The sequence below is a fragment of the Pleurodeles waltl genome, chromosome 1_1, assembly GCF_031143425.1.
Source record: "Pleurodeles waltl isolate 20211129_DDA chromosome 1_1, aPleWal1.hap1.20221129, whole genome shotgun sequence".
In the NCBI taxonomy this organism is placed as follows: Eukaryota; Metazoa; Chordata; class Amphibia; order Caudata; family Salamandridae; genus Pleurodeles; species Pleurodeles waltl.
Genome location: NC_090436.1, coordinates 82,626,160 through 82,645,700, shown reverse-complemented (window position 1 = coordinate 82,645,700; position 19,541 = coordinate 82,626,160). Strand labels below are relative to the sequence as shown.

The window sequence follows — 19,541 nt, the reverse complement described above, 5'->3', positions numbered from 1 at the left end:
AAGAACAGAAGAACAGAAGAACGGAAGGAGAGAAGAAAGGAAGATCAGAAGACCGGAAGGAGAGAAGAAAGGAAGACCGGAAGAACACAGAAGAACACAGAAGAAGATACAGAAAACGAAGAACAGAGGGCAGAAGACCACAGAAGAAGATGAGGAAGAAGAGAAGTAGAGTGAAGACGGGGGAAAGAAGAGTACAGAAGAAGATTACAGACGAGGAGCGAGGAGGAAGAACAGAAGAACAGAGAAGAAGAAAAGAAGAAAAGAAGCAGGAGCAGGAGAGAGGGTGAGTAGCGCGGGGCAGAGCGAGGGGCTGGGAGGGGGGGGGTACTTACTGTGAGGTGGGTCTCAGGAACTCAGGAACCTGGAGGAGCTGCAGCGGCAGGGGGAGTGACCTACCCTTGGGTCAAGGGTCGCTACCACTGTCGCGCAGCGGCCGCCATATGAGGTAGGAGGGGGGGGGGGGAGGGGTCAGGTGGGGGCGAATGGGAGCTGGGGGGCGGGGGCGTGCAGGAGGTCGCGGCAGGAAAGCGCGAGGGAGGGGGGGGGGACAGGTAGCGGAACACCGGTGACCTGATCGGGGTCAAGGAACAAAACTGGCGAGGCCCCTTGACTTGGGGCCCCTGGAAAACTAACTCTAGAGACCCCTACTCGGAGGTCCGACAGAGCACCACTGGGGGCACCTGAAGACAAGATTGTACAAACGCAGCATTAAGGTGAGAGCCTCTGGGAATATAATGGAAACACCCCTGGTCCGGGGAATCACCTGGCGAGTTGAATTGAACCAGATCCCAGCAGGGACTATTTCCAAGTCTCTGCACTAAGAGGGGGGTTTCAAGACCAAAGCAAGAGTAAAAGCGATCCACCCAGTTTCTTTCTGACCCCAACTATGGATTGTGGGCTCTGAGAGTAACTCCACACCTTGCCCCATCACTCGAGCAAACTACAACGATCTGTAGGGAAACCACCTTCATTTGGCACATGCACATCACCGCAAAATGGGTAAAATGGGCCAACACCGTGCAGTACAGTCCTCTAGACTCTTAGGGCATTTGGAGGTAGTTCTGTCTGAGGTAGGAGTGAGATGCACTCCTTGCACCATTTCTTCACAGCTGTGCAGCACTTAGTGCCAGTTGCAACGTTTAGGTTTGCGCAAGCACGTACGCTGGTCTTTCGCTGTATTGGCAGCAGCCCCAACATTCTGGACACAGGGCATTTGAGCCCCTTTGGGTTGGCCAGCTGACTAGGGGTTCCTGGTGGTTTGTAGGGCGCCAGGCCCCATTATGTATTTGTGGTGCTAGGAAATGTATTTCTGGTAGTTTGATTTTCAGACCCTGTTCTGGCTACCTCTAAATTGTGTTTTATGATTTTGAGGTTCTGGCATACTTTGGGTTATGCTAGTGAAATTATGTTCCACCCTGTGCTTTTTGCCCATAATGATGCCGATACTTAGGAGATAAGTATCTAATATTAGACTGTTGAGATTTGGGGCGTACAATGTCTTTGATACCTATTGTGATGCTGTGCTTTATGTGGTTTATATCTCAGGATGATAAGTACAGTGATTTTCCTCTTACACCACTTCATCTCCTATTCCATCTTGTTGAATCAGCCCTGTTCTGAAGTAACAACCTATCCCTAATCGCCTCACTTTCCTGTCTCCACAATAACTCAGGTTCCTTCACCCGATGTCTGGATTACGTGCCCCCTTCTTGCCCTCATACTTCTCCTCACCACCACCGTCCTAGTAACACCCTTCCCTTTTCCCCACCACCCTCCTCCTCCACAATTTCCCAACATGGCCACCGCTCGAATGAAGTCTGGAATTAATTGCTACAAAATCATCTACCCTTCTAACCTGTCTAAAGCTGCAACAAAACGTTTCAAGCATAACACCATTGAATATTTCCCCGATTCCCTTTTTGTCGATCAGTTTTACAATGGTCGATATGGGGGGCTCAAAAATGATCAAATTTTTTTCACGCACGACATACCCTCTTGGTCTACCAGCTTTTGGAATTCCTTTAACGTCACCTCCTCCTCCTCTATCCCCCATGGGAAACAGCTAAAAATTTCCCCCTCTGCGTGTTTTAACGGCTCCCTCACTATCTCACTCTATAACAACTGTACTGTTATGATCCAAGCCAAAGACACCTGTCTCTCTCTCTTTGACCGCCTCTTCCCTTCCCTACTCCCCTCCCCTGCTACCGGGCTATCCCTTGACTCTCCATCTAGCTCCACCAATTACTCCCTTTCTCCTCCCCTGACCCCCCCACTCTCCAACAGGCTGCACCCTGGGGAGGCACAGGTTGACCCTCTTCTCTCCCCTCGGACCTCCCCTCGCATTCTTCCCCCCTCACAGTTTGCCCCTCCCCTCTTCACTTCAGCCTTACCTCTAGCTAACACGCTCCTCGTCCATTCCGCACCGTCCCGGCACTCCATTCTCATCTCCTCCCCCCTATCCCTTCCAGCCACCCCCCTCCTTAGACCACCTCTCCTCCAGCCCTCTCCCCCTGTCTATGTTCCCTACGCTCCCCTTGTTCCCTCCTCCGCTCTTCTTTTCCGCCCACTCCTCCCCTCACTATGTACCCCGATTTCCCCGCAAATACATTCCATCTCTCTCCCTCCCCACTCTCCTCCAGCACTGCTGTGCTACCCCCTTTCCTCCCCTGGTAACCCCTTCCCTCCCTCGGACCGAGCAGAATCACTTCCTTTCTTCAACTTCCCTTTCTCCCAATCCCCCCCATTCTGCCCGATACCCGCTCCATCACAGCCACCTCACTTAGCTGCCAGGACCTATCCAACTCTATCCAACTCCCCCCCCTTCCTTTCATACCTCCCTAATCCCTATGACTCCTCACACTCCTCCCCTCTCCTATCGCCCCACCGCCCCACTCCTCTACTATCGCCCCATAGTTCTGCCCTTAATTCCTATCCTTCTTGCAACGCCAACAACGACAACTCTCCTCTCACCCCTGGTACACCAACTCCTGCTCTCACCCTAAACCTTTCCCCACCTCTGAACCCTATACCCCTACTCCCCTCCCGTTCCCCCACCTCTTCCTGCCGTACACTGCCTAGTGCACCCCCTCCTGTTTCCATCGAGCCACCCATTACGCCGTGCTCTTCCTTACTCTCTCTGGAAAAAAAGCTAGGCTCTCTAATCACCGCCATCTCCCAACTTGAAGCTACCATTTTAGTTTTAAGCTCCAAGATCTCGACTTTTCCACACACCTCAATTCCTTTGGCTAACACTCACCCTTCCACGAGATGCACCTCACCACCACACCCCACTATAGCTAAACATAGCCAGTCGTCTGCAAATCCACACAGGCACTCGAACGCCACTTTTCCTTCACTTCCACTTCCCAGTAACCCTGTAATCTACACTATTCCGACCATCTCCTCTGTCAGAACCACTCGCCCACCTAAATCCTCCCGAGCGCCCTCATATAAGCACAATATCCCTATCACCCCTCATAGCCCAAGTGCCCCCGTCACCAAAACAGTTGCGTCAGAGCTGCGCTGTCTGCTCCACAACTGCAGATCTGCAATAAAACACAAACTTGAAATCTCCGATACCATCAACCAGCACAATATTGACATGATCTTCCTCACAGAGACCTGGTTCAACGGTACCTCTCACTCTATGTTTGATCTCCTTGTACCCACAGGCTATTCTATACTTAGAAATGACAGAATTGACAAAGTGGGGGGAGGTGTTGCGGTCATCTTTAGAAACTCCCTTCAACTTAAGGCTCTTCCTAACAGCTCCTGCCACACTTTTGAATGCCTATCACTTGAGCTTCAATTGCACCACCGCTCACCTCTCAGATTCCATGCTATTTACCACCCGCCTGGTAGCAGCCCTTCGTTTATGGAGGAACTCACGGACTGCATCAGCGACCAATTCACGCAAAGTGACAATCAGATCTTCGTGGGTGACTTCAATGTCCACTGGGGCTCGCCTCAAGACACAAATGCGAATTTGCTGGCCACCTTCCTCTCTGCAAACGATCTTATCCAACACTGCACAGAAACAACACACTCTAAAGGCTCAATCCTAGACCTTGTCATTTCTAAAGCAGGCTTGCTGACTATCGCTACCCCTATTCATGTAGACTGGTCGGACCACCTCCTCATCCCATTCTCTCTTCACCTATCACACTCTATAACTCTGGGCCAGCCTATGAGGGCTACTTCCTGGTTCCGGGACACTAAAAATATTGACCTCAGTACCCTCTGTAATTCTGCCTTGCTATCACTTCCAAGGCTAGACCCGGACCTAGAGGTCAACGAACTCACCTCCCAATGCCTCACAGTCCTTGCAGTCGAAATCAATAATGTCGCTCCTCTCCAAAGCAAAAAGAAAAGGCCCACTCCCTCAGCACCTTGGTTCAACAAATCCCTCTATGAAGAAAGGAAGCTCATAAGAGCCCTTGAGAAACAATGGAGACAAGCACCCTCCACTGAAAATTTGGCCACGCTTCGTTCAGCAAGATCCAAGTACCACAATCTCATCTTCCTTGGAAAAGCGTCGCACTACAAATCCCTCCTTGACTCAGCCAAAAATAGACCCAAAAAACTATTCGACCTCATCAAGAACCCTAACAGCTCTCCCCCAACCTCCAAATTGGAAGATTCCACAAAGAAAGCAGCGGAATTCGCTATATTCTTTGACGAAAAGGTAAAATCACTTGTAGATCAGGTCATTCATCCTACCCCCACAGAGGAGTGCAAATCCTTAACCATTTGGCAAAACTTTGACCCCATCTCTGACGATGCTCTCCTTAAATGCATCCTCGATACAAAGCCCTCTAACCATTCTCTTGACCCCATCCCTAGTGCCATTGCCATTGACTTCTATACTAATTCTCTTTCCTACTGGACCACTCTGGTCAACCTCTCCCTCAGTCAAGGCTCCCTTCCTGTGTCCTTCAAAACTGGGCAGGTCACCCCTCTGCTAAAAAAAACCACTGCTGATGCGAACGACCTCAACAACTACCGTCCCATCACTAACCTACCCTTTCTTGCGAAAATCACAGAAAAATGTGTAGCGAAACAACTCTCTCGCCATATCAAGGAAAATGATCTTCTTGACAATTTCCAGTCTGGCTTCATTCAAAACCACAGCACTGAAACAGCCCTGCTGCTAGTGATTGATGACGCGCTGCGGATACTCGATTCAGGGGAGTCTTGTCTTCTAATTCTTCTTGACCTTTCTGCAGCCTTTGACACTGTCAATCACAACACTCTCCTTAACACTCTTCAACAGAGAATGGGCATGGAGGGCACTGTGCTCAAATGGTTTGCCTCCTTCCTCTCTGATAGATCCCAAATGGTCAAAATAGCTAACAGTCTTTCATCTCCTGTAGCAGTCAGTCAAGGTGTTCCTCAAGGCTCCATACTTGCACCCACACTGTTCAATCTCTATTTAGAACCGTTGGGAAATCTGCTGAGTAAATCCGGGATCCACTATCATCTATATGCGGATGACACTCAGATTTACCTTAAGGTGGCCTCCAATCACGATCTCTCCTTCCTTAGCTCTACCCTCGACTCCATTCAAAACTGGATGGTAACTCATCAACTGATCCTGAATCCCTCCAAAACAGAATTCCTCCTCCTTTCCTCCTCCCTTTCTCATCCCCCAGTGCAAACATGGATGGATCAGATCAATCTAATGAACAATAAGCCCATCATTGTCGAGAGCGCAAAATCCCTGGGTGTCATTCTCGACAAAAAACGTAATCTACTCTCCCACATTAACTCCATTGCAAAGTCTGCTCGACACCAACTGCGCCTTCTTTGGGGGATTCGTCGCTTCTTCCCGGAGTACGACCTTAAAACCCTGGTCCAAGCGCTGGTTCTCTCCAGATTGGACTACTGCAACTCTCTTCTTACTGGCCTTCCCAAATCCCACCTTTCCCCCCTGAAGTCTATTCTCCATTCAGCAGCTCGTTTCATATATGGGGCCAAAAGAAGCGACCACATCACACCCATTTTATCCACCCTCCGTTGGCTTCCCATAGAGGCAAGATCTATCTACAAAACTGCATGTATCACCCACAAAGCCTTGCACTCCTCCTCCCCTCGCTACCTGGTGAATAAACTGAAACTCTCTGGGGGCTCCAGACCATCACGTAATGCAGAAACGTTATTGCTTGAACCTCCCATTTTCAAGAAGGAAAGATTGATGGCCCAATCCTTTTCAGGCAACGCAGTGAGAATCTGGAACTCACTTCCGCCTCAGCTTCGGACCACCACCTCTTCCCAGGCCTACAAAACTGACCTCAAAGCTCTCCTCCTTCAAAGACACTTCCTAAGTTAATTCAAGCCCTCTGTTTTCAGAAGGAAGTCCTTCCATTATAGGATATTCTGTTCTCCATGCCTATAGAAGTGCCTTCCCAGGGTGTTTTTGTGTTTTGAGTGTCTGCCATTTAGTGCAGTATTTTACCTCTACCTGTATCTTGTACTCGTTTGTAACATGCACACGGCACCTTTCCTTTTCAACGTATCATTTGCTACCTCTTATATCTTGTTTGCTTTTGATACATGCACAACGGCCACCACTGCCTCATGTAACGTAACTATTGTTTTAGTGTTTTGAGTGTCTACCATTGATTGCAACTTTTTTACCTCTATTCGTACTTTATTTACTCTTGTAACCTGCACACGTCACTTTTTCCTCTCATAACGTATCGTTTGCTACCTCGTTTATTTTTTGCTCTTGATACGTGCACAATTATCACGATTGCCTCTTGTAATGTAACGCTTGTTTTTGTAACAGGCTCACTTGTAATTTGTCTCCTCTTGTATCTTTACTTTGCCTATTGTGAAGCGCTCTGACACCTTCGGGTAAAGTCCGCGCTATATAAAAACGCATCAAATAAATAAAATAAAATAAAGGTAGAGTGAGAAGAGCTGGGGAGGGGGGTTTAAGGGTGGAGGGGGGTGAGTGTTAGGAGGTTTAGGAGATAAGGGAGAAAGATAGGAGTAGGGTTGAGAAGATAGGGGAGGGGGGGTTGTAGAGGTGGGTGAGAGTTAGAGGGAGAGGATAGGAAGATAGGTAATAGAGGGAGTGAGGGAGGGGGGGAGAGATAGAGAAATAGATAGAGAAAATAGATAGATAGGGAAATCGATAGATAGGGAAATAGAGAGATAGGAAGATAGGAGGAGGTGGAGAGTGAGGGAGTTAGATAGTGGGATAGAGAGATCGGTAGATAGGAGGAGTGAGGGAGGTAGATAGTGAACGGGTTAGATAGGGGAGATAGAGAGGGGGATGCGAGTGGGGGAGGGGGATGAGGCAGGAGCAGGAGGGCAGGCGCGGGGAGAAGAGGACGGAGGAGGCAGAAGAGCCGAAGTCAGAAGACAAGAAGACAAGAAGAACAGAAGAACAGAAGACCGGAAGGAGAGAAGAAAGGAAGATCAGAAGACCGGAAGGAGAGAAGAAAGGAAGACCGGAAGAACACAGAAGAAGATACAGAAAACGAAGAACAGAGGGCAGAAGACCACAGAAGAAGATGAGGAAGAAGAGAAGTAGAGTGAAGACGGGGGAAAGAAGAGTACAGAAGAAGATTACAGACGAGGAGCGAGGAGGAAGAACAGAAGAACAGAGAAGAAGAAAAGAAGAAAAGAAGCAGGAGCAGGAGAGAGGGTGAGTAGCGCGGGGCAGAGCGAGGGGCTGGGAGGGGGGGGGGTACTTACTGTGAGGTGGGTCTCAGGAACTCAGGAACCTGGAGGAGCTGCAGCGGCAGGGGGAGCGACCTACCCTTGGGTCAAGGGTCGCTACCACTGTCGCGCAGCGGCCGCCATATGAGGTAGGAGGGGGGGAGGGGTCAGGTGGGGGCGAATGGGAGCTGGGGGGCGAATGGGAGCTGGGGGGCGGGGGCGTGCAGGAGGTCGCGGCGGGAAAGCGCGAGGGAGGGGGGACAGGTAGAGTGAGAAGAGCTGGGGGAGGGGGGTTTAAGGGTGGAGGGGGGTGAGTGTTAGGAGGTTTAGGAGATAAGGGAGAAAGATAGGAGTAGGGTTGAGAAGATAGGGGAGGGGGGGTTGTAGAGGTGGGTGAGGGTGAGAGGTAGAGTGAGAGGATAGGAAGATAGGTAATAGAGGGGGTGAGGGAGGGGGGGAGAGATAGAGAAATAGATAGAGAAAATAGATAGATAGGGAAATCGATAGATAGGGAAATAGATAGAGAGATAGGAAGATAGGAGGAGGTGGAGAGTGAGGGAGTTAGATAGTGGGATAGAGAGATAGAGAGATAGGTAGATAGGAGGAGTGAGGGAGGTAGATAGTGAACGGGTTAGATAGAGGAGATAGAGAGGGGGATGCGAGTGGGGGAGGGGGATGAGGCAGGAGCAGGAGGGCAGGCGCGGGGAGAAGAGGACGGAGGAGGCAGAAGAGCCGAAGTCAGAAGACAAGAAGAACAGAAGACAAGAAGACAAGAAGAACAGAAGAACAGAAGAACAGAAGAACAGAAGAACAGAAGACCGGAAGGAGAGAAGAAAGGAAGATCAGAAGACCGGAAGGAGAGAAGAAAGGAAGACCGGAAGAACACAGAAGAACACAGAAGAAGATACAGAAAACGAAGAACAGAGGGCAGAAGACCACAGAAGAAGATGAGGAAGAAGAGAAGTAGAGTGAAGACGGGGGAAAGAAGAGTACAGAAGAAGATTACAGACGAGGAGCGAGGAGGAAGAACAGAAGAACAGAGAAGAAGAAAAGAAGCAGGAGCAGGAGAGAGGGTGAGTAGCGCGGGGCAGAGCGAGGGGCTGGGAGGGGGGGGGGTACTTACTGTGAGGTGGGTCTCAGGAACTCAGGAACCTGGAGGAGCTGCAGCGGCAGGGGGAGCGACCTACCCTTGGGTCAAGGGTCGCTACCACTGTCGCGCAGCGGCCGCCATATGAGGTAGGAGGGGGGGGGAGGGGTCAGGTGGGGGCGAATGGGAGCTGGGGGTGGGGGCGTGCAGGAGGTCGTGGCGGGAAAGCGCGAGGGAGGGGGGGACAGGTAGAGTGAGAAGAGCTGGGGGAGGGGGGTTTAAGGGTGGAGGGGGGTGAGTGTTAGGAGGTTTAGGAGATAAGGGAGAAAGATAGGAGTAGGGTTGAGAAGATAGGGGAGGGGGGGTTGTAGAGGTGGGTGAGAGGTAGAGTGAGAGGATAGGAAGATAGGTAATAGAGGGGGTGAGGGAGGGGGGGAGAGATAGAGAAATAGATAGAGAAAATAGATAGATAGGGAAATCGATAGATAGGGAAATAGATAGAGAGATAGGAAGATAGGAGGAGGTGGAGAGTGAGGGAGTTAGATAGTGGGATAGAGAGATAATCTAATCCTACCCACTCGGCTTTAGTCCATCACACTCCAATCCACCCCACTCTAGTCCAGTCAACCCACTCTATTCCAGTCTATCCCACTCCACTCCAATCTAACCCAAGCTAACCCATTTCACTCTACCTCAAGCCACTCCACTGTACCCCAATACAATTCACACAACCCCAGTTTAGACCACCCTACTCCAAGACATCCACTCCAATCCATCCCACTCCAAATCACCTTAACACACCCCACTCCAGTCCAATACAGTCCACCTTAATTTTCCCCAATCCTGTCCAATCCACCCCACTCCAAACCACATTAAGCCAACCCACGCTACCCCAACCCACACCAATCCAATCCATCCCACACCATTAAAATTCACCCCAATCCAATCTACCCACTCAAACCAATCCACCTCACTCCAATCCCATCCACCCCACGCCAATCCCATCCACCACAATCCACCTTACTCAAATCCAGTTCAATCCACCCCGCTGCCTCCCAGGACAAAAAATCCATTCCACTCCAATCCAATCCACCCCAAACCAATCCAATCAATTCCACCCCACTCCAGTCCAATTCACCCGACTCGTCTGGTTCACCTCACTCCAGTCCAATTCACCCCACTCAATCCACTCCACCCCAATCCAATCCAATCAATCAAATCCACCCCCACTCTAATCCCCTGTTCCAATTCACCCCACTCAAAACCTCCCCAATCTAATCCACCCCACCCTAGTCCTATCACTTCAGTCCAATCCACCCACCCCGATCCAATCTAATCACCCACTCCATCTCACCCCATTTTAATCCACCCCACCCCATTGAGTCCACCCCACTCTACTCCAATCCACCCCATCACCTTAGTCCACTCCAACCCACTACGTATTCCATCCCACAACACTGTCTGCCACTGAACCATTGAGCTCTACTCTCCTCCACTCAACTTTACAACAATCTACTCCCCCTACTCCGCTCTATTCCCTTATGACACTTCATGTCACCAACCTTTAGTCATGCTGAACAGCAGCCACACTGATGTACAACATGGCAAAACACATTGTGCAAGCCAATAGCTCTTCTATAGGCGAGACCTATAGGCTTTACCACTGCTTGTATTAACTTGCTGCTCTGCCTGAATCATACCATGGTCCAGGGAATGGAGAGTACAAACACAAGCCGCATTTCCCACCCTATGGCATTAGGGCAAGGAATCAGGCCTCCCTTTTCAGTTTCCCCAATGTTGGTAGTTATCCACTTTTAAAACCACTGCATAAGCACACTAAAAGGGACCAAGGGTGTGAACTGTGCGCTAGGCTGATAGACCACTGCCAGCCTGCTTCCACCCCTGCTACACACTTCATCCTCGAGGCATCTTGTCCCACCAGAGCACTACATCCTTCAGCTCAGACGCGCCTGGAACAATTGCAATTTCTTGGAAGCGGAAGTGCCTATTCAGGAAACATTCGGAAAGGATGCAATGCAACATCTTTACACCGAAGATATAAATCACAGTAAAAAACAGAACCGTCTTATAAATATGTTTATTTACCATTTACGAAAAGCAAGTTGACAAAAGACATAAAATCTATTGCCTGTTTACAAAAAAAAAAAAGCATAATTAATCAAACTTTTCCAATTACTCCGCACAAAGGTGTTAAATAAAAAGAACAATAAATATTTCACACAGTAAGAGTAAAATAATTTTCCTTATATTTCAAAAGGTCGACAGGGATCACTGCTTCAACTCGTTTATTTTAATGCACATACCTGTTAGAAATTAAACTCACGTTTAAAGCCTTAAAAAGTGAAAAATAATTTAAAACAATCAAAGAAGGGACTAAAATGTTATTATGCTGTTGATGAACTGTGGTTGATTAACTACACCAGTGGTTCCCAACCTGTGGTCCGAGGAACCGTGGGGGTCCGCAAAGCCTCCTTAGGGGGTCAGTGACTGCTTAGAAAATTAAATCACCTTAACAGATTAGGTCCCCAGCTTTAATTAATGACTCAGAAAGGGGATCCCCAGATTCTAATGATTCAGTGGGGGTCCCCAGGTTCCAGTAATGATAAAGTGGGGGTCCACAGAAGTCAAAAGGTTGGGAACCACTGAACTACACTATAAACCAAATACCTTCCATTTTTTCCACAGAAGGCGTTTTCCAGCAGGTCACCCATTGCAGGGCTTTCTTAAAGATGGTTGCTTCTGACAGGAGTACTTCAACAAGCAGAAGGAAGTAGGTAGATTTAACTTGATACCAGAGCATCTGCAGAAAGCTGACGATGCACCTACATCAGTCTTGCCATTGGGGAAAAAAGTGCAAGTCATATTATTTTTACATTGCATTTCAAGGTCTCTCTTTTTGGAAGAATAATGGAATTCCTTTAACTCTCTGATCTTTCACTGGCAGGCAACATCCATTTAATTAGAGACTGCTGGAGAAGCCACCATTGTAACAGACTCTAAGTATGTGCACCTCAAAGTGTCAATGATTTGGTAGCCCAGTGCAGGTGTAAACCTCATGTCTATCATCCATTGATTGTCAATGCTTGTTATGACCGCCATCCTTCATGCCATCAACTGGGGTGATGAAGTCTAAACATTTGTGTTCTCACTGGAAAAATGCACTGAAGCCTATTTGAGAACAGTAAAAATTAACCCTTTCTGTACTATGTAGGTAGATGAAAATACCTGAACTGTCCTACGGAGGAACAGGTTAACTCCCTTGATATGTTCTGAAAATATGGTAGACCTCCAAGAAACGTAAAAAAATACCCCACATGCCCACAGAGGTTAACCCTTACAGTTGTACCTGAGAAAAGCAATATTAGCAATGTTTCCATTGATAACATGGGTTCTGGGGCTGTCAAGTGTTCACTTATTACAGAGATGCTGATGTGGCATAATATATATTGTCCTTACAATCACAGTACTGGCTTCAGACTAAAGATTTGGTTTAATCTAACTGTTACTTTTCCCAATTCATGATTTTCTTTAGCAGGGCTGCTCCAAACATGGGATAGTGTGTTGTGCATCAATGTTAAATAATATACTCTCAGGAATTATATTGCCAGAGCCTAAGAACATATTTTCATAGTCTACCAAGAGAGGGTAAATGAATTAATCCCCTGCCCCTCTAGATGTTGCGGCTGGGGGTTAAAAGCCGGAAGAGCTTGACAGATTGACTAGATTTCCGGGATATTATACAGGATTGCAACATTATATTGTGCAGTTTTTACATTACTGTGGGATCAAGATACATGGACTTAAAAAAAACTCATCCCAGGTGAGTTGCAACACCTTGGACAGAGGTCACTTGCATGGATTTTGTTATGTGCAGGAATCTGCCATCTAAGTAACAATTGTGCTCACCTCACTGCAGACTGTAGATACAGAGATACTAAAACTGGCATCTAAACAAATCACTATTGAGTGACCATCTCTGTTAACATTTTCTTAACCTGTCCTCCCAGTTCCAGTAAAGGAAAATTAGAACTTGCTTTTTTCTAAACATTATACATACAGGTGTTAGCATGGCTTCATCACCTTGTCTTCCAAACTCTAGATCAGTCTTAATTTACCTCTTTCCACCTAATGGCCCTGAAGGATATCTTCAGGTTAGCCTAAATCAAAGAATCAAACTGCCCTGCTGTCTGCATAAAACAATTCTCCTCATCTCTGGAGGAAGACCTCACTAAAGCGATCAATGTCTCCTTGCATACTGATGTTCTTTCTGGGCCCCTGAAGCATACCATCAAGCAATCCCCTCCTTAGGAACCTACCAGTTGACACAAACGTCCTGCGTAACTACCGGCCTATCACCAACTAGTCCTTTCAATAAGCTCATTGAAAATGAAGAGCCTAGACAGCTTCAAACACATACACAGCATACCACACACTTTAGGACCACCAATCTGAGTTTATGCCTGCAGCGGAGATGTATTCCACCCCAATGATCTTGAATCTACCCTGGCTAACAACCATATCGAACATTTTATGTCCCTGTATGAATCTAACCACTATGTGATCTTTGACCTCTCAGCAGCAAACAATGCAGTGGGCTAGGACCTCTTGCTAGAAAGACTAGAGAAGTTGGCTGGCATTACTGGGCCTGCACTATAATGGATCGAAACGTTATCTTCAACCAAAGTCAGCAGGTTAAAACAGGAAATTGTCACCTCACAAACTATCGTGAGTAGTCCAGCCTGTGTTAACCCTATCCCATCTGCCATTCAACATATACAAGCCCTCTCTAGTCCAGACCCAAGAGCAGTATCAAGTGAACCACCGAATGTATGCAATCCACCTCCAGCTGGAAAACACTCCGACCAACCAGGCTGATATACCCTTCTCCCTGGATAATGTCTTGTACTGTAAGAAGAAGAGCATCCTATGTTTCAAATGAATCACTAAAGGAGTCTGGGGCTGTGTGGAAAATAATCAAAGCTCCAACTCTTCTAGTGGCCTTTCAGTGTGGGCTCCCCACAATCCATGAGACAGAAAAGTAGAAAACTAGAAGTAATATTGGATAGAGAGCTCTTACTCTTCAGTGCAGTAGTTAAGGGCGCTCATCTGCAACTCATCACATTGCCACTGCGCAAGGTATGCCACATGACGTCGTCCAACCCTGCCTGATTCTGAGGATGCAGACCAGATATAGTCACCCTTGAAAGTGTTACACTGGCTCTGAGCAGAGACAAGGTGAACTTTAAAGTACTCTCTACTGTCCACATGGCCTATACATTGGTAAAGGTCAAAGATACTTACAAAGACTCACAACTCATCACATGCCTAGCATGAACTATGTTCTCTGCATCTGCATCCCTAATGACCAGCAGAACTTTCCATTGCATCGAACATGGGGCCAAGAGCTTGTAAGTTCAGGGTACTACACTCTGGAATGCACTGAATCCAGGCTGATGATAGAGCCTCAAAAATGCGTGAATCAATAAGGGACTTTGAACTGGTCTGGCTTGGTTACAGCTGAACTTCTTGTGCCAAAGGAATGCACCATAAACTATCCAACACGACCCACCATCAACACCTGGACTTTTAACTCTCGCGCACTTTCCAGTTCATGGTTAGTTATGCTTACATCATTCTGAAGTAACTAAAACACAAGGAGCATTTTCTACAAAATGCTATATACGTAATTAATAAATTCATTACTGGCCTTGAAACAATATAAGACTGAGCTGACATGTTTTAAGAAGGAAATGATGATACTACTGCTTTATGAAGGATTATATGTTAACACTGATTTCTAAATCAGACCCTTAGTCCCTCTTGAACCACAGTCTTCACTTTATTATTTAGAGTCATGTATTTTGTACAGTACCAGCAAGTCGCCTTGTGGTCGCTTTGTTGCACAAACATCTCCAAGTGTTTTGTCACTGTGAGAACCTATCACATGCTGCACTATGGATGATGAAGTGGTTCAGGCGGTTGGTTTGCCTGTCCCATGGCCATGGATAATGGCGCAAAACCACTGCTAGTCAGAAGGGTCACAGACCAGCTGTTAATAGGTAACAGCTAGCCCTAGATCTTTGGGATTTATGAAGGACCAACGTTGGCCTTTTGAGACCTAAGTTTGTAGCTTTGTAATGGTTACAACGTGTATTTCTCAACCGTTAAGGATTCAGGGCCTACCCTTTGGCCTCTTGAAATAAGCAGCCCACAAGCATGAGGAACAGCAAACGTTGCTATACAGAGTGACAGCTTAATGTCTAAAATCTGCATTTGAAAGGCATCATCCCCCACCTAACAATTCAAGCATCTTAAGAGGCTTAGTACTGAAATAAACTCTGCACACTCCCAATGAATGGTCTAATTTGAGAATGATCGGTAGCCACACGAAAACAGGGACAGCATTATACACTTAAATGCAGGTATATTATCAGCGACTTATTTTTACTTCCATTCCTAACGCGTCACTCGCGGTTAGTGTCTCCAATAGTTTGTTGCAGACGTGGGACGATAGGAATGAACTTCACCGGTGTCAGAGCTTACTCCTGTGATGTTCAGCGATGCAGGTAGCAGCACATTAGTTCGAGGTAATCACTTGTGCCCGTGCACAGGCTATTTGTGTTAACAATCACCTTGTTTTACAGCAGCACCTGTCTTGTCCCAATGCTATTCCTGATTCCATGCACAGCACACTCATCGTTCTATTAACACTACTCGTGGTGTTTTGATATTTTATAATGGCGGAAGTTGAGCTGCACTTTGTGCTCTGTGACATTAGATCTACGAAGAAACCTCATGCCTGTATTACAAGACATGAGACATAAAAAAAACTGCCTAAACCATCACAGGCATCACATATGCATTAATCGTCTTAAAAAGCCCTGAACTCCTTCTATCCATGTCCGCCCAGTGCAGCATCAATGTGCCTCTGAAACAGAACCCCGATATCTCTGTGTCTTAATCATTTTCCACAACCTGCTGCCCATTTAGATAACCACGCCCTGCATCTGTAGGGCCAACTTCACACAGGAGTCTCCTTTTCAATCTTCCTACAGACACCACAGCAGGCCCTTTTGTTTTGAAGGTCATGGAAGCAGGGGTTACTTGAAAATTACTAGACCTTTTTCAGAACTGTCAAGGTTCTTACCCCAGGAAGCAAACACTGCATCTTTACTCTACATCAGAGAAGTCCCCGACAACACAAAATCCAGGCAGCATAGGAGCACCCACAGCAATTTTCACTCTGATTATCTTGTTCCGTGTCTACCTTCTTCAGGGACACTAATGTCAGAATAGACTATGAGAACAAATTCCAAATGTTAACAGCTGATACATCAATATATGCTCATCCAGGAAATGTCTTGGAAATCCATGCTGGCATTGACTGACCTGCAGTCATGAATGGGGCTGAGCGGTTTAGTGTAGGCGAACCATGAACTCTAATGGACTTCTAGAAACATGTTCTACACTTTATGAGGGCAACACTCACTATTAGGCTTCAGTTTGTTAAATCACTGCAAGGATGTCATGCCTCCTACCATGGGAGGCCTGGAACCCCTAACCAGCTCTTAGCCCTGCCCAGGGTACTGTTTCCATGGACCCCTTACCTTAGCTGCAATGTGAATTTATTAATGATTTATGGGTTTTCTATGTCTACATGTAATCAATGATAATCTGTAGTGTTACAAAGCTCCTTTAATATTCGTTAAATAGTACTCTAAAAATAAACCAACTATAAGAGTATTAAGCTGCATATTCCTGGACTTGGGGTCATGGCTAAATAACAATTTAGGAACTCAATCCACTGTGCATATTTAATAGGTTTACACACAGTCACACATTTAGAATCCAGGCATAGTTTGAATGACAGGCAGCAATAAAACCGTGAGTGTAGAGGTCCTTGAAACTTCCAATGTGTTTTTTGTTTTCCAATGTGGGCTTCAAAGTGTAATATGTTTGGAGAAATGCACTTTTTTTCTTCACATTTGAGCACTTCCACTAATATTACATATCACACATTCAACCAGTCACCTGGATCCCATTCTTAAAGGCTTGTGTTCTCTGTGAAGCAAGAGCGATAAGGCATTTTCAATGATTGCAGCCCTGAGGACCTGGTAAGGAATAAAGTGCTGAGATGGTCCCACCTTACCAGGGTGGCTGATATTGTGGGTACAGTACTGACGCGCTTGGAAGCAGCTAGTTCACTGAAAAGGTGCACAAACCTGACCCATCATTATCTAGTGTTGCAAATTTCTGTTGGAGATTGTCGGTCACAAACACTTTATTGTCAGTTGTGCAAACCATGGTGCATGTTTGAAAGACAAAACTTGGTGATGAGTTTAATGATAACCCTGGCTGGGCCAATGGCTTGGAGATGGCGTTCAGCCGCCTACTTCGGTGACCATATCAATACTCCAGAGCTTTGCAAGCAGACTTTCTCTCAGCTAAGATGAAGCCGTCCTTTCCTCTTCAACGCTGGGGCTCAGGTAGGCCAGATACAGCTGAAGCTGGGATCGCATGCTTTGTAAACATTTGGACTTCAAAAGCATAATTTCATCCACTTTGGTTACATACTCTTTAAAACCCTAGAACAAAAGTGAAAACATATTTATTGATGTGAAGAGAACATATTTTTATGAATATTATGTTAATATGCACAGTTATTTTTCTTTGGTAATATCTGTGTTAGCTTCTTTTTAAAATCCGGCGAGACTCCCATTGACAAGTAATGTTTATAATATTATTTTTAACACAACAATGTTTTCATCTGACTATCTTCTTTTCTTGCTATTTAATGCTTTTTATCTGAGTGTATTATTGTAAATGATTTTTAAGACATCTAAACAATAAAATATCACCATACCAACATCTTTATAGAAACTTCTATAATGTGTTTCTTTGGCCATATTTCGGTGCTTATTAAGGGCCTCATTACGAGCTTGGCGGAGGGGATTACTCTGTCACAAATGTGACGGATTATCCCACCCGCCGTATTAGAAGTTCTATAGGATATAATGGAACTTGTAATATGGCGGACGGGATGTCTGTTGCGTTTGTGATGGAGTAACCCCGCCACCAAACCCGCGATGAGGCCCTTAGTTTAAAACACTGGGAAAGATTTGCAGTTCTATTAAGGGAGAGGGTGTCGTCACATTCATAGCCTTAGCTTCTTTGGGAAGAGTCAAAATACCATATACAGTTTGGACATTAACTTTTACATACTTGTTCCTTGATTTCACCTTTCAGCGTCTTTGTTATATCCCTCAGGTCATACTTACAGGAAGATCCACCGAAGGAGAGAAACTATTGGCACGATGCTGTCACAGATTCTGTAAATACTAGGCCATGACAGAGCGAAGCAAGATCCATGACCATATGACTTTGTCATAGACATCAAGACAGCTCACACCGCGCCTCACCTAACATTAAGGGCCCCCGTCCAGGCAAACATGCAGTGGCCACTGTCCTGGCCAATCTTTAAATCTACAAATTACTAGTGTCTGAGTACTCTCATCCATCACAAGGGGTTCCCAATGAATATAGTCTCTCTATCTGCCTTCATTAGTACAGTATGTTTAGAGCTCAATAACCTTTCTCCACATTAACAGTAGCTGAGCTCACAGTGAATTGGGCCTCAGGGTCTGTTTTTGGCAACTTTAATTTGTAGGCTAGAAATTTAGGTTCACCCGCTAACACAAGTTACATTCTAACTGCAAAATCTGAAATTTGGTGGATTCCCACTGTATTAGACATTTAAATTCTTCTTAAAATGATCTCTTAAAGCAAAAAAAAAAAAAAAGAAGATAAAAAAAACAAAAAACAAATACAGTGTCCTGGTTCGCCTCTTGGCGGGAAAAACATTGTTCAAATCACTTAAAGATTCCAGTGCTGTATCAATGGCCCCAACAGCAAAAAAAGAAAAGAAAATAATAATAAAAAGAAAAATAGGACTTAGGTAAAAAGCTATAATACATTACTTGAAGTGGTCAATAAACTTGATTATTTAAATTGTATTTGTAATGAACATGCTATTCAGAACATTATACATTTATTTAATACTTCATGTCACCACAATCATCAACTTGTGCAAAAAAATAATAATATACATTTAATCTGGTTACTTTTCATTATGATTACAAATACAGGTACACTGTTCTGATACAAATAGTTCCACTCAACCAACTAGGTGTGGAGCTATTAGATCGTCACATAGCCATAGTTCAGAACAAATGCCCTCACTCACCCATGGGTGACATGCTTCATCATCGGGATTTGCTCCTTGTCAGGCGGGCACTGCAATGCCTGACGGGCCCCGCAAAGAGGCTTTGATTGTAGTAGCCGGAAGGAATGAGAAACGGAAAGAGGACTGGATGATGTGAAACTAAAAATGACTAAAGGATCCCAGACTTAGGGGGTTATTATGAGTTTGGCGGACGGAAAAGGCTGTCTGCCAAACTCCTGCGGTCAGGTTACTGCCAGTGTGGCAGCCTTCCCGTTGGCCCCATTAGGAGTTTCGACTGGGTCAGCGAGCAGAAACTGTGTTTGCGCCCACTGGCCAAGCGGGAAACAGCCTACAACATTGATGCCGGCTCATAATTGAGCAGGCTGCAGTGCGTAGGGTGCACCAGCACCGGTCGTGCTGTTCTCTGTTTGCGAAGCAGACCGCGAACAGCATGACGGGACCAGCCATGGGGGCCCCTGCACCACGTCTCCGCCAGCCTTTACATGGCGGGGCTACCGCCAGGTAATCGCCGGCAGAGAAGGG

General features: G+C 46.3%; 1 protein-coding gene across 2 annotated transcripts in view; it reads right to left on the bottom strand.

The window, feature by feature from the left end:
* Positions 1 to 10,881: 10,881 nt before the first annotated feature.
* The window catches only part of KIF24 (kinesin family member 24), a 135,299-nt gene continuing 126,639 nt past the window's right edge, over positions 10,882 to 19,541 (bottom strand). For both annotated transcript variants that reach the window (XM_069216235.1, XM_069216153.1), the window contains exon 13: positions 10,882 to 17,361. In XM_069216235.1, the coding sequence (XP_069072336.1) occupies positions 17,221 to 17,361 (141 nt within the window). In that variant the 3' untranslated portion in view covers positions 10,882 to 17,220. The remainder of the gene's footprint in view (positions 17,362 to 19,541) is intronic.